Source organism: Triticum urartu, chromosome 4A (genome assembly GCF_056163025.1).
Source record: "Triticum urartu cultivar PI428250 chromosome 4A, HENAU_Tu73, whole genome shotgun sequence".
Lineage (NCBI taxonomy): Eukaryota > Viridiplantae > Streptophyta > Magnoliopsida > Poales > Poaceae > Triticum > Triticum urartu.
In genome coordinates, this window is record NC_141876.1 from 303,865,469 (window position 1) to 303,893,029 (window position 27,561).

General features: G+C 46.9%; 1 protein-coding gene across 1 annotated transcript; it reads left to right on the plus strand.

Moving 5' to 3' along the window:
- Window positions 1–10,689: 10,689 nt before the first annotated feature.
- Window positions 10,690–11,978, plus strand: LOC147975667 (uncharacterized). The gene is made up of 2 exons (XM_087520526.1): window positions 10,690–11,286; window positions 11,631–11,978. The coding sequence occupies exons 1-2, from the start codon at window positions 10,690–10,692 to the stop codon at window positions 11,976–11,978; spliced, it is 945 nt and encodes a 314-aa protein (XP_087376652.1).
- The last annotated feature ends 15,583 nt before the right edge of the window (window positions 11,979–27,561 follow it).

Sequence of the window (27,561 nt, forward strand, 5' to 3'; positions counted from 1 at the left end):
ATTGCATGGTACGATTTATTGATGCCAGATGGCTATGTGTTTACCTAGTAGTTCTTTGAGATACATTTGAACCATATACCTTTGTTACCACCGCGTAAGTTTAATTTTGCCTCGCCAATGTAGACGTGGATTGGGAAGTGTTCATTGTGAGAGATGAGTGACAAAGTAGTAAGTAGAACCAAGATAACTTAATGAACTACCTGGGCGGAGGTTTGGTTTGAATGGTGGCGAAGTATAGTGGGAGCATGCATGGGAAATCCATGGTGGTGCACCACTAGTGGTCCGTCCGCCCAGGCTCAAAGAGATCAATCGTATTCTCATGTCTAGAAGCTTACGTGTGCAGCCACAAGCCAATATGGGCTCTGGCTTAGTTGAGTAGTTAGTGTGACCCCTTCCGGGATGGGCTAGCGGATGTAGAATGAGTAGGTGTACCGGCCTATCCGTGCGTTAAGGGGTAATAATTTCGGAAGACTATGTCTCGGTCATCCTGTTCTCAAACGCCAGGCAGTGCGAGAACTTCAAGGGAGGCGATCAAGTCTTGTGGGGAAAAGTGCGCAATCCTCTGCAGAGTGTTAAAACCTAATCGATTAGTTGTGTCCCCGGTTACGGACAACTTGGGCATTTAGTAGTGGAAATGATGGGAGATCTCATCACGCTTAATTAAACAGTTGGGTTTTAAATGAAACTTTGGGAATGGATTGAGTTGGGTTTGCCAACTCATCCTATGCTATATTGTAGTGGTAGAATAATATCTTTTATTCTAAGGAAAAAACTAGCTTTATGCAAAAACTAAACTTAGAGCTTTCCACCAGCCAAATTGCATGTACGAATAGGTTCATTATTCTTATGTTGTGACTTGCCAGTACATTCAATGTACTGACCTACAGGCTTGCAACGTCTTATATTACAGGAATTTTCTATGACGAGTAAGAGTTACGTTGTAGGATTACAGTCTACACTCAACTTGTTGTTGGCGTTGATGGGACTCCACACCCATTCGATTGTTTCCGCTGAGATTTATGAGGTATATATATCATTTTTACGTTATTTATACATGTGATTGCACTTTGATATATACATTGATGTACTGTGTGTGCCAGCTTACTGATCCAGGGATGGCACAGATACACAGAGGCTTGGCCGTTTGAGGTTGGGTCGCTACACTAGGGCGCGCCCCCTGCCTCATGGGCCCCTCGAAGCTCCACGGACGTACTTCTTCCTACTATATATATCCACGTACCCCCAAATGATCGGGGACGGAGCCAAAACCCTAATTCCACCGCTGCAACTTTCTGTATCCATGAGATCCCATCTTGCGGCCTGTTCCGGAGCTCCGCTGGAGGGGGCATCGATCACGGAGGGCTTCTACATCATCATCCAAGCCCCTCCTATGAAGTGTGAGTAGTTTACTTCAGACCTACGGGTCCATAGTTAGTAGCTAGATGGCTTCTTCTCTCTTTTTGGATCTGAATACAATGTTCTCCCCCTCTCTTGTGGAGATCTATTCGACGTAATCTTATTTTTGCGGTGTGTTTGTTGAGAACGATGAATTGTGGGTTTATGATCCAGTCTATCTATGAATAATATTTGAATCTTCTCTGAATTCTTTTATGTATGATTGGTTATCTTTGCAAGTCTTTTCGAATTATTAGTTTGGTTTGGCCTACTGATTGCTTTTTCTTGCCATGGGAGAAGTGCTTAGCTTTGGGTTCGATCTTGCGGTGTCCTTTCCCAGTGACAGAAGGGGCAGCAAGGCACGTATTGTATCATTGCCATAGAGGATAACAAGATGGTTTTTTATCATGTTGCATGAAACTATCCCTCTACATCATGTCATCTTGCTTAAGGCGTTACTCTGTTTTTAACTTAATACTCTAGATGCATGCTGGATAGCGGTCGATGAGTGGAGTAATAGTAGTAGATGCAGAATCGTTTCGGTGTACTTGTCACGGACGTGATGCCTATATACATGGTCATACCTAGATATTCTCATAACTATGCTCAATTCTGTCAATTGCTCAATAGTAATTTGTTCACCCACCATAGGATACTTATGCTCTTGAGAGAAGCCACTAGTGAAACCTATGGCCCCTGGGTCTCTTTCTCATCGTAATCTCCATCACTTTATTATTGCTTTGCTTTTACTTTTATTTTACTTTTTACTTTGCATCTCTATACCAAAAATAACAAAAATATTATTTATTATCTCTATCAGATCTCAGTTTCGTAAGTGACCGTGAAGGGATTGACAACCCCTAAGCACGTTGGTTGCGTTGAGCTATTGTTTCTGTGTAGGTACGAGGGACTCGAGCGTGGCCTCCTACTGGATTGATACCTTGGTTCTCAAAAACTAAGGGAAATACTTACGCTACTTTGCTGCATCATCCCTCCCTCTTTGGGGAAATCCAACGCAGTGCTCGAGATGTAGCAAGAAGAATTTCTGGCGCTGTTGCCGGGGAGTCTGCGCAAAAGTCAACATACCAAGTACCCATCACAATCCCTATCTCCCGCATTACATTATTTGCCATTTGCCTCTCGTTTTCCTCTCCCCGCACTTCACCCTTGCCCTTTTATTCGCCCTCTGTCTCTCTATCCTCCCTCTCTTTCTCTATTTTCCTCTTTTTGCCGCTTGCTTCTTGTTTGCTCGTATGGTTAGAATAGTTGTTTATTTATTACTAAAAAGAGAACCTAAGATCATTGGATCCTCATCCACTTGCTAATCTTTTTAAGGGGTCCAATTATGATAAACCATTTGTTAGTGAGTTTTGTGCACTAGATTGTCTTTATGAAGTTTTGCTTGAAATTCGTGAATCTGAAAAATGTGATGAATTACCTCATGAAGCAATTCATGATAGATCTTTGAATAGAAAGCATGATTGCAATTATTCTATTATAAATTCTATTAATGTCAATTTTTCTAATAATATGCAAAACCCTAAGCTTGGGGATGCTAGTTTTGCTCTGTGCTCTACTTGTTGCAATGATCATGATTGGGGTGATTCTTCTTTTGATCTTGAAAATTTATTTAAACCCCGCGATGAATATGAGATTGATTATAATGTTTGCAATAATATTGAAAGTGGGTTTGGAAGAATGTCAACTTTCGATCCCACATATTTGGAGAATGTTCAATATTATGAAGTTTTTGATAAAAGTGGGTTTGGACAGGTCATGACTTCAGTTAATGTTAATACCACTATTTTGGAAGAGTGTCAACTTTGCATGCGTGTGGATCGTGTTGAAAATATTTTATATGATAGCTATTTTTTTGAATTTTCTTATGATCCTACATATAATTATTATGAGAGAGGAAAATATGGTGGTAGAAATTTTCATGTTACTAAATTACCTCTCGTTATGTTGAGATTGCTATTGTTTCTTTCCGCTTCCTTGCATATGCTAGTTTTTGCTTGCCTTGATAATTTGTTTGCCTATAAGATGCCTATGCATAGGAAGTATGTTAGACTTAAATGTGTTTGTCACGTGTTTTATGATGCTCTCTTTGTGCTTCAATTATTGTCTTTCATGTGAGCATCATTGAAATAGTATGCCTAGCTATAAGGCTTTAAAGAAAAGCGCTTGTTGGGAGTCAACCCAATATTTATCCTTGCTGTTATTTAATAAAAAGAAATTATCTAGCCTCTATTTTTTTGTGTTTTTTGTGTTTAATTAGTGTTTGTTCCAAGTAGAACCATTGGGAAGACTTGGGGAAAGTCTTGTTGAACTTGCTGTAAAAAACAGAAACTTTAGTGCTCACGAGAACTGCTGTCATTTTTATTTGGAAATTTATATTTAGTTAATTCTTTTTGGAGATGATTAATAGATAAATTACTCACGTCCAGCAATTTATTTTAGAATTTTTGGGTTCAGATCTTGCGCTAGCTACAGATTATTACAGACTGTTCTGTTTTTGACAGATTCTGTTTTTCATGTGTTGTTTGCTTATTTTGATGAATCTATGGCTAGTAAAATAGTTTATAATCCATAGAGAAGTTGGAATACAGTAGGTTTAACACCAATATAAATAAATAATGAGTTCATTACAGTACCTTGAAGTGGTCTTTTGTTTTCTTTCGCTAACGGAGCTCACGAGTTTTCTACTTTAAGTTTTGTGTTGTGAAGTTTTCAAGTTTTGGATAAAGATTAGATGGATTATGGAACAAGGAGTGGCAAGAGCCTAATCTTGGGGATGCCCATGGCACCCCCAAGATAATCTAAGGACACCAAAAAGCCATAGCTTGGGGATGCCCCGGAAGGCATCCCCTCTTTCGTCAACTTCTATCGGTAACTTTACTTGGAGCTATATTTTTATTCACCACATGATATGTGTTTTGCTTGGAGCGTCTTTTATGATTTGAGTCTTTGCCTTTTAGTCTACCACAATCATCCTTGCTGTACACACCTTTTGAGAGATCCATACATGATTTGGAATTTGATAGAATACTCTATGTGCTTCACTTATATCTTTTGAGCTTTATAGTTTTGCTCTAGTGCTTCACTTATATCTTTTAGAGCACGGTGGTGGATTTGTTTTATAGAAACTATTGATCTCTCATGCTTCACTTAGATTATTTTGAGAGTGTTAATAGCATGGTAATTTTCTTAAAATCCTAATATGCTTGGTATGCAAGATTAATAATAAAACTTTCGTATGAGTGTGTTGAATACTAAGAAAAGTTTGATGCTTGATGATTGTTTTGAGATATGGAGGTAATAATATCAAAGTCATGCTAGTTGAGTAGTTGTGAAATTGAGAAATACTTGTGTTGAAGTTTGCAAGTCCCGTAGCATGCATGTATGGTAAATGTTATGCAACAAATTTGAAACATGAGGTGTTATTTGATTGTCTTCCTTATGAGTGGCGGTCGGGGACGAGCGATGGTCTTTTCCTACCAATCTATCCCTATAGGAGCATGCGTGTAGTGCCGAGGTTTTTGTTAACTTGTAGATATTTGCAATAAGTATGTGAGTTCTTTATGACTAATGTTGAGTCCATGGATTATACGCACTCTCACCCTTCCATCCTTGCTATCCTCTTCGGTACCGTGCATTGCCCTTTCTCACATTGAGAGTTGGTGCAAACTTCGCTGGTGAATCCAAACCCCATGATATGATACGCTCTTTCACACATAAACCTCCTTATATCTTCCTCAAAACAGCCACCATACCTACCTATTATGGCATTTCCATAGCCATTCCAAGATATATTGCCATGCAACTTTCCATCATTCCATTCATCATGACACATTCATCATTGTCATATTGCTTAGCATGATCATGTAGTTGACATAGTATTTGGGGCAAAGCCACCGTTCATAATTCTTTCATACATGTCACTCTTGGTTCATTGCATATCCCGATACACCGCCGGAGGCATTCATATAGAGTCATCTTTGTTCTAGTATCGAGTTGTAATCATTGAGTTATAAATAAATAGAAGTGTGATGATCATCATTATTAGAGCATTGTCCCAAGTGAGGAATAAATAAAAAAGGCCAAAAAAGAGAAGGCCCAAAAAATGGGAGAAAAAGAGAGAAGGGACAATGTTACTATCCTTTTACCACACTTGTGCTTCAAAGTAGCACCATGAATTTCATAGTAGAGAGTCTCTCATGTTATCACTTCCATATACTAGTGGGAATTTTTCATTATAGAACTTGGCTTGTATATTCCAACAATGGGCCTCCTCAAGTGCCCTAGGTCTTCATGAGCAAGCAAGTTGGATGCACACCCACTAGTTTCTTTTGTTGAGCTTTCATACATTTATAGCTCTAGTGCATCCGTTGCATGGCAATCCCTACTCCTTGCATTAACATCAATCGGTGGGCATCTCCATAGCCCATTGATTAGCCTCGTCGATGTGAGACATTCTCTTCTTTTTCTTCTCCACATAACCCCCTCATTATATTCTATTCCACCCATAGTGCTATGTCCATGGCTCCCGCTCATATATTGCATGAAAGTGTATAGGTTTGAGATTACTAAAGTATGAAACAATTGCTTGGCTTGTCATCGGGGTTGTGCATCATGAGAGCATTCTTGTGTGACAAAAATGAAACATGACTAAACTATATGATTTTGTAGGGATGAACTTTCTTTGGCCATGTTATTTTGAGAAGACATAATTGCTTAGTTAGTATGCTTGAATTATTATCATTTTTATGTCAATATGAATTTTTGTCTTGAATCTTTCAGATCTGAATATTCATACCACAATTAAGAAGAATTACATTAAAATTATGCCAAGTAGCACTCCACATCAAAAATTCTGTTTTTATCATTTACCTACTCGAGGATGAGCAGGAATTAAGCTTGGGGATGCTTGATACATCTCCAACGTATCTATAATTTTTGATTGCTCCATGCTTCTACTGTTTTAGACATTATTGGGCTTTATTATCCACTTTTATATTATTTTTAGGACTAACCTATTAACCGGAGGCCCAGCCCAGAATTGCTGTTTTTTGCCTGTTTGAGGGTTTCGAAGAAAAGGAATATCAAACGGAGTCCAAATGGAACGGAACCTTCAGAAACGTGATTTTCTCATCAGATAAGATCCAGGAGACTTGGACCCTCCGTCAAGAAAGCCACGAGGCGGTCACGAGGGTGGAGGGCGCCCCCCCTAGGGCGCGCCCCCTACCTCGTGGGCCCCTCGAAGCTCCACCGACGTACTTCTTCCTCCTATATATATATCCACGTACCCCCAAACGATCGGGGACGGAGCCAAAAACCTAATTCCACCGCCGCAACTTTCTGTATCCACGAGATCCCATCTTGGGGCCTGTTCCGGAGCTCTACCGGAGGGGGCATCGATCATGGAGGACTTCTACATCATCATCCAAGCCCCTCCAATGAAGTGTGAGTAGTTTAATTCAGACCTACGGGTCCATAGTTAGTAGCTAGATGGCTTCTTCTCTCTTTTTGGATGTCAATACAATGTTCTCCCCCTCTCTTGTGGAGATCTATTCGATGTAATCTTCTTTTTGCGGTGTGTTTGTTGAGACCGATGAATTGTGTGTTTATGATCCAGTCTATCTATGAATACTATTTGAATCTTCTCTGAATTCTTTTATGTATGATTGGTTATCTTTGCAAGCCTCTTCAAATTATCAGTTTGGTTTGGCCTACTAGATTGGTTTTTCTTGCCATGGGAGAAGTGCTTAGCTTTGGGTTCGATCTTGCGGTGTCCTTTCCCAGTGACAGAAGGGGCAGCAAGGCACATATTGTATCGTTGCCATCGAGGATAAAAAGATGGGGTTTTTATCATATTGCATGAAACTATCCCTCTACATCATGTCATCTTGCTTAAGGCATTACTCTGTTTTTAACTTAATACTCTAGATGCATGCTGGATAGTGGTCGATGAGTGGAGTAATAGTAGTAGATGTAGAATCGTTTCGGTCTACTTGTCACGGACGTGATGCCTATATACATGATCGTAACTAGATATTCTCATAACTATGCTCAATTCTGTCAATTGCTCAACAGTAATTTGTTCACCCACTGTAGAATACTTATGCTCTTGAGAGAAGCCACTAGTGAAACCTATGGCCCCTGGGTCTCTTTCTCATCATATCAATCTCCATCACTTTATTATTGCTTTGCTTTTACTTTTTACTTTGCATATCTATACCAAAAATACCAAAAATATTATTTATCATCTCTATCAGATATCACATTCGTAAGTGATCGTGAAGGGATTGACAACCCCTAAGCGCGTTGGTTGCGTTGAGCTATTGTTTTTGTGTAGGTATGAGGGACTCGAGCGTGGCCTCCTACTGGATTGATACCTTGGTTCTCAAAAACTGAGGGAAATACTTACGCTACTTTGATGCGTCATCCCTTCCTCTTCGGGGAAATCCAACACAGTGCTCAAGAGGTAGCAGCTTCCCATGGCCCTCACAGGCGCACTGCGCACCTCGCTGCTCAGCTTTCCAGTGTCTTCTCTAGCCTCCGGGAGCAGCTGCGCGGCCTCTTCATCGCGTGCTTGGCGGCGTCAGCGCCCCATGCCGTCGTAGCCCTCCTCGGCGATTCGCAGGCGCCGCCCTTGGGCCGCCGTGTCAAGCAGTTCTTCCGTGAGGTGGGTGCCGCTCACATATAGCAGGGAGCTCCTCCGAGCTGGGTGGTGCTTAAGGCCGACCTCACCTTCGACTTAACGGACCACCGTGGGAGCCGGCGTGCTCCCGATGCTCTGCACCCCCACCATCTTCAACATAGCGGTCACCAAGACCCTCATCAATGGTGGAGCCGGCCTCAATGTGCTCTCTATGGAAGCTTTTGGGTTGCTTGACGTGCTCCATGGCCGACTGCGACCCACCAAGCCTTTCTCCGGAGACATCGACGGCTCCACCTGCCCCCTGGGGCATATCCACCTCCTCGTCACCTTCGGCACCCGCGACAACTACCGTACCGAGCTTATCGACTTCGACATCGCCCGCATCGGCCTCTCGTAAAACGCCATGCTCGGGTATCTGGCTTTGGCCAACTTCATGGAAGCAACCCACCCTGCCTACAATCATATGAGAATGCCGGGAAGCAGTTGCATCCTCACTGTGGCGGGGGACACAAAGGAAGCGTTGTTGGCCCTCAATCTCGCCTTCAGGGTTGTAGCCGCCACGCGACCGAATGAGGAAGGGGCCCCGGAGGCTCTGGGGGCTGTGCCGGCGAAGAAGAAGCAGTTGTTCTCTCAAGATCGTGCCAAGACGAAGCAGGTGCTGGTCGACAAGGACGGGGCATCAGGCACCACCTTCACCATATGCGCCGCCCTCCCTCCAGACCAAGAGAAGGCATTGGTCAGTTTCTTGCGCATGAACAAGGATGTGTTCACGTGGGAGCCCGAGGACCTGGTTGGAATTCTGAGAGGGATAATCGAGCATCACCTGAGGATGTGCTCCAATGTACACCCGGTGAAGCAGAAGGCACGGCGGCAGTCCACGGAGAAGCACTCGTTCATCACCCAGGAGACACGAAGCTGGTGTCATTCGGGAGGTGCGGTACCCAGAATGGCTGGCGAACCCGGTCATTGTCCCCAAGAAAGGCGGGAAGGAGCGCATGTGCGTCGATTTCACCAACCTCAACAATGCTTGCCCTCAAGACCCCTTCCCGCTTCCGTGCATTGATTAGATCGTCGACTCCACCGCCGAGTGCGATCTGCTGTGCTTTTTGGACGCCTTCTCGGGCTACCACCAAATCAAGATGGTGGTGCAGTATGTTGAGAAAACGGCTTTTTTGACCCCGTGCGAGGCGTATTGCTAAAACTGCATGCCGTTTGGGCTGCACAACGCCGGAGGAATCTTCCAGCGGTTGATGCACATCGCTCTAGGCCGGTAGCTCGGAAGGAATGCCGAGGCCTATGTCGATGACATAGTGGTGAAGTCTTGGGAGGCAAGGACCCTTATTCAAGACCTGGAAGAGACCTTTGCCATCCTGCACAAGGTGGATCTGTGGTTCAACCCGGAGAAATGTGTGTTTGGCGTCCCCTTCGGCAAGCTCCTAGGCTTCCTGGTGTCGCAAAGGGGGTCGAGGCCAATCTGGAGAAGGTCAAGGCAATAGAAAGGATGAGCCCACCACATACCCCCAAGGAGGTGCAGAAGGTGGCGGGCTGCGTGACTTGGCTGGGGCGCTTCATCTCCAAGCCGGGGGAATGCGCCCTCCCATTCTTCAAGCTCATGAAGAAAAAAGGACCATTCGAGTGGACTACGGAGGCTGACACAACATTCCAATACCTCAAGTAATACCTCACCAGCCCGCTGGTAATGGCAGCGCGACGCCCCCTCGAGCCCTTGGTGCTCTACCTAGCCGCCACGCCTCACTCAGCCAACACAGCGCTCGTGGCGGTCCAGGAGGAGCGCCTGGCCAAGGGCTCTCGGAGCAGCACCCCGCACCCAGTCGAGATGTAGCAGCTTTAGGACGTTGCTCCTGAGGCCTCGGCTACCTCAGCAGATGACCAAGCTCCTCAGGATGGTGCCCCTAAGACCTCGGCAGCCCCAACGAGCGACCAAGCTCCTGAGGCCATCCAGTCTCAGGAGGTACAAGACTCCACCAACACTTCCGCCCTGATCAACCACCCAGTGTACTTCGTTAGCATGGTGCTACGCAATGCTCGGGCACGCTACCCTATGTAGCAAAAGCTCTTGCTCGCACTCCTCGTCGCCTCCCACAAGTTGTGCCACTACTTCCAGGGCCACCCCATCAAGGTTGTCTTAGATCACCCCCTAGAGAGGGTGCTCCGGATCCCCAATGTTGCAGGGAGGGTCGCTGAATGGAACATTGAACTACAAGTGTTCCAATTGGAGTTTAGCACTAGTAGAGTCATCAAGGGCGCAACACTCGCTGACTTCGTGGTGGAATGGACCGATGTCCCCAGCCCCAAAGTAGAACAGGACCGACCCCTCTTGCCTGGAAGCAAGGCTCCGGATGGTTAGGTCATGTAATTCTACGATGCGTCCGCGCGTCAGGGCGCGGGGGCTGGAGCCGTGCTCATCACCCACCCAACACAAGCTCTACTACATGGTGTAGCTCTGCTTCTAGCAGGGCGAGAAGTTCTCCAATAACATCGCGGAATATGAAGGCCTGATCACCGGTCTCAAGGCTGCGGTAGCTTTGGGAGTGAAGCGTCTCACCATCAAGGGCGACTCCCAGCTCCTCGTCAACTTCTCCAACAAAGTGTATGAGCCGAAGGATGAGGACATGGAGGCATACCTCGAGGAGCTACACAGAATTGAGAAACAGTTCCTGGGCCTGGAATTGCAGCACGTGCCGCGCGGCATGAACAAGGAGGCAGATGACATCGTCAGGAGGGTGTCCCGGTGCCTGCCACAAGAGCCTGGCATCTTCGAGGAGTGGCTCTTCAAGCCATCGGCAGCCCCCTCCACCACGGAACCGGCAACACCTCAGGAAGAGCTTCCCCCAGCACCACCCTCAGGCACACTTGCTTGTGGCCCGACCTCGGGGGCCCATCTGCTCCTCGCGCTTAAGCCTCGGGAGGGGTGCTGGACTGAGGAGTTCAAGGCGTACCTGCTTCAGGGCACCCTGTCGGAGAAGGAGGAAGATGCGGAGCGCGTGGCTCGCCAAACCACTACTTACTGCATTCAGGATGGTGAGCTCTATCGGAAGCGGCCAAACGATGTCTGTTTGCAGTGCATCTCTAGGGAGCAAGGACACGAGCTGCTGGCTGACATACATGGCGGGGACTGCAGGCATCACTCTTCGTCGTGCACAGTCATGGGCAAGGCGTTCCGCAGTGGATTCTACGAGCCAACGACGCTCAATGACGCTACCGAGTTGGTGAGATCCTGCGAGTCCTGCCAATTCCATGCCAAGCAGATCCAACAGCCCGCTCAAGGTCTCTAGACCATCCCGCTCTCGTGGCCGTTCGCGGTCTGTGGGCTGGACATCTTGGGCCTATTCCCTCGAGCGCCTGGGGCTACCGCTACCTTTACGTCGCCATCGATAAGTTCACCAAGTGGGTGGAGGCAGAGGCCGTCCGCACCATCTCGGCTGGCTCGGCGGTCAAGTTCATCAAGGGCATCGTGAGCCGGTTCGGGGTCCCTGACCGCATCATCACTGACAATGGCTTGCAGTCCACTAGCAGCCTTTTCAAAACATATTGTGCTAACCTTGGAATGCAGAGATGCTACACCTCAGTGGCACACCCCAGGAGCAACGGCCAAGCCGAGCGCGCCAATGCGGAGGTCCTAAGAGGCCTCAAGGTAAGAATGTTCAAGAAGAAGCTCGAGGCCTACAACAGGGGCTGGCTGGACGAGCTCCAGTCCGTGTTGTGGTCCATCCGCACCACCCCGACCAAGCCAACAGGCGAAGCTCCATTCTTCCTCTTCTATGGAGTCGAAGCGGTTATCCCGCACGAGGTCAGGCATCACTACACGTGGGTCTTGGCATTTGACGAGGCACGCGAGGACGCCTCGCGGGGGATGGACATCTTCTTGGGGGAGGAACACTGCCGTCAAGACTCGCTCTGAGCAGCAAGGTACCAGCATGGCTGCGGTTGTATCACTACCGCTGCGTCTGGTCCAGGACGCTCGAGGTGTGTGATCTCGTCCTGAGGCTGGTGCTCTCTAGGGAGGGGCTGCACAAGCTCTCACCCATGTGGGAGGGCCCGTTCAGGATCACCCATGTCTCCAGGCTTGGCGCCGCGTGCCTGGAGACGCAGGACGGGATCCCCATCCAGAATGCCTAGAACATCTAGCACCTCCAGAAGTTCTACCCATGAAGCAAGGCCCCGTTCCTGTGAAGGTCTCCGCTCGTGACACTCTCACGTAATAAAGAGTGGGGCTGTACACACCCTGGAGTCTCCTGAGTGCCACCCGCGGGCCTCACGGGGGCTCCCTCCCACGTCCTAGTGGTAGCAGTTAGCTCCATGCCGGTGAGAAGACTAGACTAGGTGTCGGACGCAACTGTTCTTTTGCTTGCTTTCTATAGTTGGTTGCAACTTTTTAATGGAATTCAGAGTGTCCGCGTTTTTATGTTTGCCTGAGTTGGATTTTTCTCCTCTTGCTTTGCTCACCTCTCAGTCTTGGCCCTGGACGAGCGGCAGTTGCCCGTCGCTCCTCCTCGTGCGTCCCGCGTGCGGGGAACTAGGCAGGTGTGCATGCATGTTTGGGTTCGCCCGCACGCAAACACACCTTGCTGAAACCCCGTTGCCCTAGTGCTTCATCCTCCTTAATCATCGTCAGAAGCTCTTGAATGAGTTTGTGGACATGCGCACCCTCTCAAGTCCATGCCCCCTAGAAGCGCGACGCGGTGCGTAAGCCACAACCAACCCACGCGTGGGGGCTCGCACAAGGAAGAACAAGGTGCCCCATCAAGTTTTCTAACAACCCTGCAGCTCTACAACGCCTCCTAAGGTTGGTGGCTCCTGAGCGGTCAGGAAGGAGGCTTTGCCAGGTGCCATTGGAAGGGTGCACCCTCGCTAGGTTGGAAACTACCGCAAACACTTCAAGATAAGTTACCCTAACCGCACCTACTCGGGACATGGATAACATGGCATAAGTGCATGAAATCAAAATAATAAACATAGCATAGTGACATAAGTGCCATGGTTCGGTACACACCCCAATGGGGTACTCTACTTTTTTGAAATGCAGGAGAAGGAAAGGTTAAACAAAAGCAGGCCGCACGCCTGCAGCAGTTCCCGAGGCCAGGATCCAGCCACGGCCGGAGCTCAGTTCGAGCCTTCCTCCTACTTCACCGGAGCACGGCGGTGAGATGGCCCGTCGCCTTCCCCGATTAGAGCACGTCGGTGAGGTGGATGATCATAGCCGCCGCTGCTGGTGCTCTCGCCGGAGGAGGTGCTGCCGCCGCAGGGACTGCCGTGGTCCTCTCCAAGGGCAAGCTCACCCTCATCGTCGTCGCGGCCATCGTCAAGGCCAAGCTCATCGTCGCTGCTGCCGTCTTCGGGGCAGCACCCCACGCGGCGGCCGTCTTCCCCAAACACCCTCACAGAGGGTCTCGAGGTCGTCGTACTTGAAGTGGAGGGTGCACCTCTGGCTCTGGCCGCGCGCATGGGCAAACGCCGGCCAGCCGCGGGTCAAGGACACATTGCCGGCGGCGGTGACCTCGACTTCAGCCCATGAGGCCCGAATACAGCAGCCATCCGCCTGCAGCCAGAGGACGTCGAGCCCCGCAGTCGGAACACTACTAGGAAAAGGCCTACTAGTGGCGCACCTGTTTTTCCTACTAATGGCGCGCTACAGGTGCGCCACTAGTATCACGCCATTAGTACTTTTTTACTAATGGCGCACCTGTGGTGCGCCATTAGTATCTGGTATACTAATGGTGCACCATGTAGTGCGTCATTAATATAGCCCACGGTGCGCCATTAGTATGCCTCCCAGGGGGCCATATTCACCCATGTGCTTTGGCATACTAATGGCGCACTAGTGGATGATGCGCCATTAGAGTCCTTTTTGCAGTGCGCCATTAGTGTGCTGAGTGGTGCGCCACTAGTATGAATATTAGGGATTATTTTTTTTTCTGATATTTGCACAGGTTACAAAACATATTAATGCACATAATATAGAGAGCACAACATATAAATAGTAGATTCATCGAATACAATAAAAGATTAGTCTCCGAATACAATTCGTCATATTAGTCTCCGAATTCAAAAGACCGAACAAAGATAGAACATTACAAGTCTCAAGACCGCGAGTAGCGATTTTGTCGGAAGTAATACTAATCCTAACAAGTCCTACTAATCATCATGATACAACTTCTACTCGTTATTAAAAACAAGTCATACGATCATCATCTTGATAGTCATCGAACTAACCCTACTTAATTGTTCTTAGCACATGATCATTAGTATTAGGCAGGACCTAAATACCCTATTTAAGGTAAAATAGCATAAAACAATATAGACCCTGACTCTCCATTATGGAGAATGGAGATAATCCTGTCTCCAATTCTTGCGCTTCGCTTCCTTTTGCTTCCAAGAACCTCCTTACAACTGTCCATACATTTTGTCCATCCTTTGATTTGCATATCTCCACTTCTTTTAGAAATCTGGTATGGACAGTTGAGGTTCGTAGGATGACCTGGCTGTATGTTCAAAACATTAAGGCTACCTTTCTGATAAATCAAATGAGGCACACAATTATTTGGGATTATCTGTTGAAAAACATAGTAATAACTTCATAGTTAGCAATGATGTACTAGTTCTAGAAGTATGCAAAAGATGCACGGGTGTCGTAATAGTAAAAAATCTTACCAGGGTATCTCCATGGTAGTTACTGTAGTTGAACACATGCACTAGTGGCACATATTGACCGTAATGTTGAGGAGTTTGATTGTAGATATTGTAATTCTCAATGTGAGTACAAAATCCGACCAGATGATTTTTCTCCTTGTAAGTTGTTAATTCGGAGCCATCGGTGTAGTGGGTTTTGTCTACCATCTCCCGCACATTCTTTGAACAATGAAAATAAGATGTCAATGGAAATAAGCTGTCAACTATTTTGAAATAAACAATATAAATTATCTAATAACTATGTTTGAGAAACTCACATAGCGATAGAATTGGAGGCTTATCAATAAGGACCCAAATGTCCATATTGTCTTGCTCGATTTTAGGATCACCAAGATCCATGGTGACAAGCATACCCTCATCAAAACCATACATCTTGAAAAATGCTTCCCAATTTTTGCAACCAAAATGGTTTACGCTCCCAAAATTATACAGATTTACTTCAAAATCCACATCGTGATGAGTCCTTAGGTGAATTTTCTTTGTTTCGGAAATTTCATTGTCTTCAAAATCCATCCTCTGCAAGACACGGCGTCTTGCATGGCATGGGATAAGCTATACTTGAATTGTAAAAGATGAAAATTACATGTTGAAATAGTTGAAGTCATGCTTAATTATGAAAATAACACTTGTCGTCGTTGTGTACCATTTCAACTTCGAAGGTCTCCTCGAGCTTAATGCTGAAGCGCTGATCATCGTCCACGTGAGGCATGTCGCACAGACCTCGATCGTCGTGGCACCAGCCGCACTCCCCCGGTAGACTTTCGTCGTCCGATCACGACATATCCTACATTCATAATTCAAAACTACATCATCTCTTGCGTTGGGTCCAATAAGATAATCCACAGTGTGGTGAAAACACGCCCTTCAAACTGGTTTGAGCTATTGGTGAATGGAGATGGTCTAAGATTTTCAGTAGTAAGAAGTGAAGTGGTAATTTTGAGAGCAAATGGTTAGGATGAGTGGTTCCTCTTTCCTGTTTAGCTGTACAATAGAATATTGTTAGTCATGCACACTTGTGCATTTTCAACCAGGCCCAGTGTAGTTGGCCTAAAAACATTTCTTTCTTTAAGCCTACTACATCCATCTCAAGTATTTATGGTCAAGGGTTAGCAGGGCCATCCAAATAGAATATGTGGTATGGGATTTTTTTAGTAGGTCATCCTACCAGATTAGGGTTTATCGATGATGAGCAACTGACATTAGTAATAACTATGAGTTGATATCACACTTCTATATGTATAACACAAGAGGCAGTTGATCCTACTTAATTAAGTACTAAGATACCCCGGCCCATGCATTAGTCGCAAGTACCCCATATGTCCTATTTTTAGCAAAGTCATGCTAAAATTCACGGAAAATTTCAGCATGACCTTTGCTGAAAATAGGACATATGGATTACCCGTATTTGCCGAAAAGGAAATTAATCGTCATTCCAGCAAACTCAAGGGCCTCTTGGGGTACCTGCAAAATCATTATCCTCGCGCAATGAAGTTGCCAATGGGTCATTTCAGAAGATCACAAGTAGCATCATCACAAGTACAACATCATCACAAGTACAATAGCAGTAGCAGTGAATACAGGCATAACAGCAGCAGCAGCAGGTTTATTCTTCTTCTTCATAAACATTAATTGGTGTGGGTGACTCTATCTGCCCTCTAATGACTCACTCAACTTAACAGGACAACCCACAAGCATTTTTTTGCTTCCAACAACTGCTGTAAAATACATCCAGCAAAGGTGCTCTAAAATAAGAAATACTACCCCCCAATTCTTTAGCTCAATTCTGAAAATACATTGCTAGGACAATGGTAGCATTCAACCACAAGCCCAAGCCTATACTTAACTAGGCCCAGGTCCATTAAATCCTTACAGAAACCAAGAAATGGAATCAACTCCCCTTGTTGTTTATTCGGTCATGGGAGATGCCATGTCTTAAAAATATCAAGTAGCACCATGTCTGCAACTACTACTGTAAATAATACACCTGTTAACACGTTTCTGAACATACATCCAGCAAAGATGCTCTAAAAAAATACTATGGCCCACGCCCACCCACCCCATCCTAGCTACTAGTACCACTTTCAAGTAATACACGTGTTAGTTCAATTCTGAAAATACATGCAGCAAAGATACACCTCTTCTAATGACGTGATACTTTGAACAAACCTCCAGGACTCCCAAATGAGTTAAGAAATGGCTAACAGTTTTCCTAGTCTAGCAGAGCCTGTCATTGCAAATTCAGTTAAGTGTTTGCTTGCTTTAGTTTGACAGAAATGTTTCAGTTAAGTGTTCAGCTAACTTCAGACTTAAGAATAACGATGAAAATTTCAGACTTGGTAGTACAAATTCAGAACAAGGAGTTGGAAGAGAGAGGATGGCTCACCGTGGAGGAGTGGAGGACGAGGGTGCGTCGATGGCGGGCTGAGGACGAGGGTGCGTCGATGAAGGGCTGAGGACGAGGATAGGCAGGACGGCAGCGATGGCGGCGTAGCAGCAGGCCCCGTGCTCCTTCTTTAGAGGAGGGGAGAGGCGGTCAAGGACGACGGCGATGGCGGCGTAGCAGCGGGTCCCATTCTCTATGCGGAGGCCAGGGGAGTCGAGTCAGTTAGGGGTAGGAGGCCGAAGGCGATGGACGGCCGGAGGAGGAGGGGGGCTTACGGGCGGAGGAGACCGGGCGGCGGCGCAGTGGGTCAGCGTAGTGGGTCCGTCATGGCGGCAGGCCATCGGCGGCGAGGACCGAGACGGCGAGGCGGGGCGCAGGGGTCGTCGGAGCGGGTGTGGAGCGAGGGGGGAAGTGGATCTGGCGAGGAAGGGACGAAGGGATCGGGCGAATTAGCTATGGGGGAGATTACTAATGGCGCACCCCCTGGCGGTGTGCCATTAGTATGTTTTTTATAGCAATGGCGCACCCCCGAGCAGTGCGCCATAAGTAATCTATTTTTAGATAGCAATGGCGCACTAGCCAGCGGTGCACCGTAAGTAATTTTTTTATATTTTTTGTTGCATCTAATAATTTTTTAGAAAATGAATATGAATATGAAACAATAATAAATTTTTATAAAAACACTAATAATTTTTTTTAAAAATATGATCAAATTTGTTTTTTGAAAATATTTATGAATATAAAAAAATATCATCAAATTTGTTATTTGACAATATCATCAAATTTGTTATTTGAAAATATAATCAAATTTGTTTATTTGGATTTTTAGTTTCATTCATTTGTGACGGTGGAGCGGGGGATGGTGCGGGGGGTCCTCGGCGGCGGTGGAGCGGGGAAGGGTGCGGTGGGTCATCAGCGGCGGTGGAGCGGGGGAGGGGTGCGGTGGGTCGTCAGCGGCGGTGGAGCGGGGGAGGGTGCGGTGGGTCGTCGGCGGCGGTGGAGCGGGGGAGGGTGCGGTGGGTCGACGGCGGCGGTGGAGCGGGGGAGGGTGCGGGGGTGTCCTCGGTGGCGGTGGAGCGGGGGAGGGTGCGGTGGGTCGTCGGTGGCGGTGGAGCGGGGGAGGGTGCGGTGGGTCGTCGGCGGCAGTGGAGCGGGGGAGGATGCGGTGGGTCATCGGCGGCGGTGATGCGGGGGAGGGTGCGGGGGTGTCCTCGGTGGCGGTGGAGCGGGGGAGGGTGCGGTGGGTCGTCGGCGGCGATGGAGCGGGGGAGGGTGCGGGTGTGTCCTTGGCGGCGGTGGAGCGGGGGAGGGTGCAGTGGATCGTCGGCGGCAGTGGAGCAGGGAAGGGTGCGGGGCGGTGGGGGATCATCGGCGGCGGTGGTGCGGGGGAGGGTGCGGGGGGTGCTCGGCGGCGGTGGAGCGGGGGAGGGTTCGGGGGGTGCTCGGCCGCAGTTGAGCGGGGGAGGGTGCGGGGGTGCTTGTCGTGCGCCATTAGTAGTTTTGCAAAAAATATTATAGTAGTGGCGCACTGTGTGGCATGTGCGCCATTACTAGTTAAAACTAGTAATGGCGCACTGTGCCCTGGTGCGCCATTAGTATTTTTGGAAAAAAATTTGTTACTAGTGGCGCACCGAGGGTCTGGTGCGCCATTAGTGTCTATCACACTAATGGCGCACCAACATATGGTGCGCCACTGCTATATAGTAGTGGCGCACCACATGTCTGGTGCGCCATTAGTGGCCATATCATCTATAGCCCTTTTCCTAGTAGTGGAAGCGCACCCACGAAGAAGCGTGAGAGCGGGAGCCAGGTACCCGCGGGCCTCTTCGACCACACAAAATACTCCCGGACGCGCCTGCCGAGTGGAAGCACGGCCGGGGAGGTCGGGCAACCATGGCCCGCCATCCCTCATCGCAGAAGCTGCCTCAGCCATGGCGCCTCCCGCCGCACGAAGAAGCGCCGCTGGGCCGCCGGAGGCAGCTCCCGCTCTTGGAGTGGTGCGCCTGCGCCCCTGAGGGACCACCGCCAGGTTCGCGGCATACTTGCGGGGGCGTCCGCGGCCCCTCTTAGGCGGCGGCTAATCCGGCCCCTCCTTGCGAGCCTTCCCCTTCTCAGCGGCGGAGAAGTTCCTGGTTGGCGCCATCGATGCTATAGCGAGACGGAGAAGAAGAAAGAGCGGTCACCCGGAAGACGGAGATGAGCAAGGGGGGCTCGGCCCCTCCCCTCATTTATAGCCGGAGGGAGACCAACCGCTAGCCTCCACGATCACACGCAATGATGGTTTTTTCAGCATGTAGCGGGGTCTCGTCAACTCGAACGGTTGCCGAGGCAGCATGGGGAGGCGGAGGTGCCCATGTACCATCAATCGCCATGCGTCCACCAAGGCCGCAGGTGGTTAGGGACCGCGGCGCTCCGCACTTGACCTTGGGCTTCACGTCGAAGCCAAGTTCAAGCGCGCCTTGAGCCCAGGGGCTACTGTCGGCATCCTCAGAACGGGGATATCCAGAATTGCCTGCCTATGGCCCATGGCTTGGGTTCATCGGCGGCCCAGTACGACCCATCTTCAGCATCAGCAACTCAAGACCCTCGCGAGGGGCCAAGCCTCGCGAGGCGGACGACACCAAGACCTCCATGAGGGCGGCGTCCCCAGGCTGGCTCCCGAGTGGAGATTTCTACGCATGCTTGACCTTGTGAGGTTTGGATGACGTGAGCCATGACGACCAAGGCCAGGCAGGCGCCAGCGGGCGCATTGTACCAGTTTCCTCTTCGGTGCAAAGGAGGCAAGTGCATGCGCGGAGTCCCGAGGAATCAGCCAAAGGTTTCCATCCTGGTGCAACAAGACTAAGACTGCTAGGACGGCAGGACGGGTAAACTGTTGTGTCCTGTTTCCTTCCAGTTCATGGATCGAGACCGAGTGGTTAGCGAGTAGGCAGACTAGGAGGTTGAGTTCTTTGCAAGCACCCCATAGTTCGAATCTCTCAAGGGTCTGCGGAACCCGAAATCTGACAACAACAACCCCATTTTGCAAGTAGTCTCTCCAAAACATATTACACTAACCTTGGAACATAGGTAAATCATGCTCCGGTGGCATGCTTGCGGAGCGAGGCCCGACTAAGCACCCCCTACACAGATCCGTCAGGAACCCTCGGGCGTCCCAGGACCCAAGGGCCTCAGGAGGAATTGGCGAACTCGTGATGGGGTTGGTTGGGTAAGCTGCGGCCCCTGTCGGGGCCCGCCCACGCCAGTACAATTGAGACATTTTTCATGACCCCCTTTTTCCTACCCACCTCCGAGGCCGTGGGGCCCCGCCTGCCAGGGACCAGGAGGCAGCCCCCGCGAACTGTGGCACCCCGGCGGGGTGCGCCAAGGTGTCATGCCTGGGACCATTTCCACCCCTGGCTAAAAGGCCTGACTCCCCCGCACCGCGAGGAGTCATGGCGCCGTCACGACAGCGGACTACGCCTCCAAACCCTCAGGGCCGGAGACCTCGTCTAGGAGCGGGCCCTCCCCTGAAGGGGCGCCGCGGGCTGCCCCCCCCTGTATCCCAGGTCCAAGGCCGTGTGCCTGGCGGTGGGGGGTAGGGTCCCCCTCGGGGGTGCGAGGCACCCTGCGCCTCTTGAGGACCTACCCGTGACACTCTCACGTAATAATGAGAGGTGCTGTACACGACCCAGAATCTCCTGAGTGCCGCCCCTGAGCCTTACGGGGGCTCCCACCCATGTCCAAGTGGAAGCCCCATGCTCCGTGATGGCGGACGACACAGTCTTACAGTGACTATGCCCACTCCTAGTGGAAGCCCCATGCTCCGCGCTATCGGACGACACGGTCAAACAACGACTATGCACATGCCAAGTGGAGGCCACATGCTCCGTGCTGGTGGGAAGACTAGTTTAGGTGCCGGACGCGGCTTTTCTTGCCTTTCTCTTGTAACTAGTTGTGTCCTTTTGATCGAATTTGAAGTTCTGTGTTTATTTTTTAAAAAGTGGGTGGGAATTTTTTCTCCTTGCTGCTTTCCCATCTTAGTATTATTTTGAGGCCTGGCGGGTGCCAGCTTCGCTCTCCCTCTCTCTCTCGAGCTCCCTGCGAGCGGGTGCTGGGCACAGCATGCATGCTTGGGCCAGCCCAATGGCGCTGAAGACACCCTGAGGGCCCAGGCCATGGCAGCCGCGGTCCCGCCCATGCGCACACCTCGCCAAGACCTTGGCCTTCGTGTCCTCGCGCGGCGCTGTCGAGCAAGCCGCGGGTACACGTGGCCCGAGGCCTCTGGCAAGCGCCCGTCTCTTGACCTTGGCCGGGCACTTTGACCTAGGGTGACGATAACGTTTCACCCCTGCTCAGGGGCTGCGGGCGCACGAATAGCAAAGGGAAGGCGGCATAAGGGAGTACAACGCTACTCAATACAACATAAATAAGTTCTTTCTAAAGTGCTTTCACACCCCCGCGGGGTCACATTCTTTTTTATTTTTCTTTCTAGTGTAGTTAGTTGTAATATTAAAAAGAAAAGCCCAAAAAATTTCCTTGTTCTTCTTTTGCTTGTTGGGAGCTCTCGCGTGTAAATAGATTTTCTCAATTTTGTTTTTCTTCCTTTAATTTGCTTTCTTTCAGAAAACCAAAACTCCAGAAACATTTCAATGTGTTTCTCTGAAGTTCTTTTCTCTTTATTAAGTTGTACCGAGGATAAGACCACAATGAAAATGTTGAGTGACTCTCATATGCATTATTTTTATTTTCTAATAGAGTGCCCATATTACCTTGCCTTCTCCTTTTGAATAAAATGTTTACAGATTCCAGCTTAGTCCGCGGCACTCTTGCACTATCATTATTTTCATATCATTCGGTCATGCAAGTGAAAGGCAATAATGACGATATTTGATGAACTGGCTGTGACAGGGAGAAACGGGTATGAACTCAACTTGTTATTTTTTTGTAAATATGTTTAACCTAAAATCCATGATTCAACCTATTATGATCAAACATGTTTGCAATGACAATTAGAGATTATAGTTTCTCATGCCAAGCTTAAGTAGGTAGGAGTGGATAATGATTTATCTTTGATGTCAACGTTGCGTTAAAATGATTGTGATGTAGTATGATGATATGGTATCCTCCTCTGAATGTTCGAGTGGCCTGACTTGGCACATGTTCATGCATGTAGTTGAACCAAAACCAACATAGCCTCTATGATATTTATGTTCATGGTGTTCATATCCTACTCATGCTATTCTCCAATGTTACTTATGCATAATGCATGTTCATGACCGTTTTTGCTCTCTAGCTGGTCGCTTCTCAACCTAGTTGCTAGCCTTCGCCTGTATATGTAGTATTACCCTGCCATCCTAAGTAAATTTGCTTGTGCTACCTCTAAAAACTTCAAATAAATATCCTTTTTGTGTGCCTGGATTGTTCATAGAGTGACAGGAGGTAGTTAGTATCTTCCATGCTAAGCGACTTATTCTCATGATGAGTGTTGATTCACTCGTCCTTGCATGAGAGGGGCGGTAATAGGGATTCCCAATTCCGAACTCAAATTGCAATTAATTAAATAACACTCCCTGGGACTGTTGTTGGTATGGACGACACTCGTTGTTTCGGACAAGCCGTGGAGTGTGATTGTTGGTGGAGGGGAGTAAACCTTTACTTTTATCGCTTGGCAACCGCCACTCATGTGTTTAGCATGGAAGATACCGATAACTAATGGTTGTGAAGTAAACAAGAAGGGTGCATTTCTCAAATTTTCATTTACCTCTGTTTTGAAAACTTGAGCTCTGCCACCTCTACAAGTCACTTCTTCCCTCTGCGAAGGGACTATCTACTTACTTTTATGTTCATCATCACCTTCTCAAATAAGCGCCAGAACCTGAGAGCACTATTTTCATCCTCATGCATTGTGTGTAGTTAATGTTGGGTGCATCATGATTGGATCCTTTCTACCATGAATTACAATGTTTAGTCGCTGCTTGAACTTTGGAGGTGCTCTGCATTTATGTTTTGTGGTCTCGGAAAGGGCTAGCGAGATACCACTATTTTCATATTATATCATGGTTGTTTTGACAAAGTGTTGTTATTTGAGATATCTTATTATTGCTCGCTAGCTGATTATGCCATTGACATGGTTAGTTATAATCTTGGCTGAAAACCTAGGTGCTACTTAAGCTTATTTATGTAAACAAGAGCAAAAGAGTCCGTAAAAGTTTTTCTTTTTCACTTTCAGTTTATCAACTAAATTGCTTAAGGACAAGCAAAGGTTTAAGCTCGCGGGAGCTGATACATCTCCATCGTATCTAGTTTTCCTAATGCTTTTCCTCTTGTTTTGGAATCTAATTTGCATGATTAGAATGAAACTAACCCGGACTGACGTTGTTTTCAGCAGAACTACCATGGTGTTGTTTTTTGTGAAGAAATAAAAGTTCTCGGATTGGAACAAAACTTTGCATATAATTTTTATACAAATAAAGAAAATTTATGGAGCCAAGAACCACCAGAGGGGCGCACCTGGGTGGGTAGAACCCACCAGGGCGCCCCCCTCCACGCGCGCCCAGGTGGGTTGTCCCCACATAGTGGCCCCGCAAACTCCAACCCTGATACTATAAATCACATATTTGTGGAAAAAATGAGGGAGAAATAATTATCGCGTTTCACAAGACGGAGCCGCCGCTACCAACTGTTCTTCATGGGGAGGCCAGATCTGGAGTCTGTTTGGGGCTCCGGAGAGGGGGATCTTCGATTTTCGTCATCACCAACCCTTGTCCATCGCCAATTTCATGATGCTCCCTACCGGGAGTGAGTAATTTCTTCATAGGCTCGTTGGTCGGTGAGGAGTTAGATGAGATTCATCATCTAATCAAGTTAGTTTTGTTAGGGCTTGATGCCTAGTATCCATTATGTTTTAAGATTGATGTTGCTATGACTTTGCCATGCTTAATTCTTGTCACTTTGGGCCCAGGTGCCATGATTTCAGATCTGAACCATTTGTGTTATCACCATTATATCTATGTTCTAGATTCAACCTTGCAAGTTATAGTCACCTAATACGTGTTATGATCCGGCAAACCAAGAGTGACAGAAGTCGGGACACTTCGAGGTGATGACCGTAGTTTGAGGAGTTCATGTATTCACTATGTGCTAATGCTTTGTTCCGGTTCTGTATTAAAAGGAGGCCTTAATATGATTTCAAACATGTCAGTGAAAAGAGGTTATTTGATATTAGCTCTCTAGATGAATGGAGGACACAAGCTTATGAAAATGCTAAGTTATTTAAGGAAAAGGTTAACAGATGTTGCTATTTAGGAGTGCCCAATAGGGTCATCCCCGACAACATCACAAAGTTCACGAGCTGCACCTTCATGTAGTAACTTGACGACCTTGCCAGCAAAAATCTGTTTTGCATCAGTTGCTCATCCAAGAAGCAACGGCCAGGAAGAAAGGGCAAATGTTGAAGTGCTGCATGGGCCCAAAACTATAACTTTCGATATGCCACATAAGTGTGGAAGACGCTGGATTGATGAGTTGCCAGCGGTTTTTTGGTCACTCAAGACGACACGAAATCAAGCTACTGGCCAGACACCATTCTCCCTAGTTTATGGTGCAGAAGCAATTCTCCGCATGGAACTCATATACGGGTCAACTCGAGTGCTTGCTTATGATGAGCTTGAGCACAAGCGTTTGCATCAACATGATGCTACGCTCCTTGAGGAAGATTGTCTTCAGGCTGCTGTATGCTACGTTGCATAAATACTTGGATACGTATCAGATACGCGATACGGGGATACGCCCGATACGCCAATTTTCTGAAAGCACGGATACGACGATATGTTTATATATAGATATTAATTATTAAAAAAATAGAAAAAAAATAGAGCTTCTAGGTCAAAGCTTGCCTCAATAGGATTATTCCCTTTGTTTTCTTGCACTTGGTCCACTATCATTAATTGGCAGTGGGATTTTCCCAGGTTTGTTGTTCCAATCTGTGCATCGACTCTCTCTTGCTCACCTTTCAAATGAACAAAAACATTGACGGTCATGTTTTGGCATGAACTCACGCCCATGTTGGGTCTCTTCAAAAGGTGCGCCTTTACAACTTCGGGGATTTCATGTCTAACGAGGGGTTTCAGGTATCCAAAAAGTATCACAGAAGTATCCTAGGAGTATCAAACATTATTTTCTTTTTTTTTCAAATCGAAAAATCGAGGGATACTTACAGGATACGTATCGGGCCATATTGGGGCAGTATCTGAGTATCGGGGCAGTATCCGGCTGGATATGCGCGGTTTCTGAAGTATTTGCGCAACGTAGGTTGTACGTGATGCACGTTACCAGCACGCTTTGCGCCGCTATCACAGCCACAAAGTTAATGCCTGGAGTCTTGAGGAAGGCGACCTTGTTCTTAAGTGAGTTTGGTCCAGCAAGAATTCAAACAAGTCGATGCCAAAGTGGGAAGGCCCTTATCAGGCAGTACGAGTCACAATGCATGGCACAGTCCGCCTAGAGACCGAAGATGGCACTCAAGTGCATAACTCATGGAATAGTGAGCATCTTCATAAGTTCTATCCATAAGGCACGGGTTGTAGGGCCACCCGACAACAACCTTTTGTACAAGACTGCCGGCAAGGCATGTAATCCCTTGTACTAAGCCGGGCATAGAGCCTGTGCATAATGAAATAAAGCTAAGTATTTTACAACTCTTATCAATTCACATGTTTAATTATATGTCTTTCTCTGTGATGTTCTGATATGCTTGTCTCGTATGGATGTTAACAAACCGTCAAGGTCCCATACCTTTATTTTCTCTTCTTTTTTTTTCTCAAAGGACAAAAGGTTGCCTCACGTGCACATTTGCCGGGCGGAGTTATGGTATGGACACCGACAACTGACAGTCAAGTTGACTAGAAAAGTGGCCCACTCGATGCGCCTACTAGAAATTTGTAAATTTGATTGATGAGAACTTATGATTTCATTTTTCTATTTTTAAATTACATGCGATGCTATTTTTAAATATTGGACTTCTGTGAGCATAGGTTTATCTTTGGTATATCTTGGCTTTTACCGATATATAAATATTGTGTTATCCCTTCGTCATTTACATTTTAATTATGCATGATGTACTAACTTTTTTTATGATCAGTTTCGTTGCTCAAATTGTATTTGTATAAATTTTCAGCTTTATTATCATGTTGCTTAGTTATATTTTTTCTGTAAACACAAATTTAGTAGTTATCATTGTTTTTGTGTAGGCATTCGTAGTTTTCTAACGATGTTCAAGATTGGTAGGTATTTGTTTCAGTATATAATGATTCTTACACTCCAAGTTATTTCGTTTTAATTTGATATAAAAATTTAGAGTGTATTTATATATTGCATGCATCCACTAAACATTTCTTGGTAAATATTTGTGTTGACGGTCATTCGATTTAGTTAAGTTAAGACACGCGGTAGTGACGGACCTAGAATAATGGGCTTGGGGATGCACCATTCAAAGTTTGCACTAAATATCATCATAATCTCTACAATAACCTGAAAATAGGAACAATGGGTATTTAATGTGAAGTATATAGTGAAATTTATTTTCCACTTTTGGAGGGGGTGCCATGGCACCAACGACACTCTCACTAGATCCGCCCCTGACACGCGGGCTCAATTAAAATAGGATTGCCTAGTATTGGTCATTCTATGGTAGAACCACTCGTTGGGTGCGCTGTGTACCAAACTCTGCTTCGGATTTTGTCTTAGTGACTATAATCCTATTTCAGTGGAATAAAGCTCGCTCAGCGGTACCAAATAGTCCCTAATATCACGTTAGTATAGTTAGCTCTCAGACTGTCCACTTTTTACAAAAGAAACATTGTCCATAGTTCTTTAAGACTGTCCACTTTCCAGAAGAGAAACATCGTCCACAATTCTTCCATTAGAAGAAATGCATTGTGTATAGTACGATACATGTACACAATGTAACTAGTTCCCACCATGCTAATTGTTTGTCTCCCCTTCCCTTTTTTGTAGCCATCTCGACTTTTGAGTAGAATTTTCTGTCTTATCTCTAATCCTAATGGGGAGTCCAAAGGCCGCTCGTTCATTCATTTGTTTTCTACCCTCCCATCAATTGAAGGAAGTCACCGGCCCCACCCATCGCATGATCTCCTCCACGTTTCTAGTTTTCCTTTCTTTTTTCTTGCTCTCCAAAAAATTATAACGCAATCCATCATTCCTTTCATACACATCTCCCCTATAGAAAATCGGGCACAATCCCTTCCTTCCCATTAACACACATTTCTCCTAAAAAAACGGGATGCAATCATCTCCTTCCCACTTATCTCTTCTATATGCCTTTCCCATAGTTATCTGAGACCTGCTCATTTTGATCCAATTCAATTTGGATGAAGGACACTAAGAGTAACTTTCACTAAGAGAGAAAGAG

Bases quoted from the DNA above. Each gene is read 5' to 3' on its own strand.
- LOC147975667 (XM_087520526.1), top strand. From the start codon at position 10,690: ATGGAGGCATACCTCGAGGAGCTACACAGAATTGAGAAACAGTTCCTG. The intron at 11,287-11,630 runs GTGAGATCCTGC...CTTGGAATGCAG, and splicing joins TCAATGACGCTACCGAGTTG to AGATGCTACACCTCAGTGGC.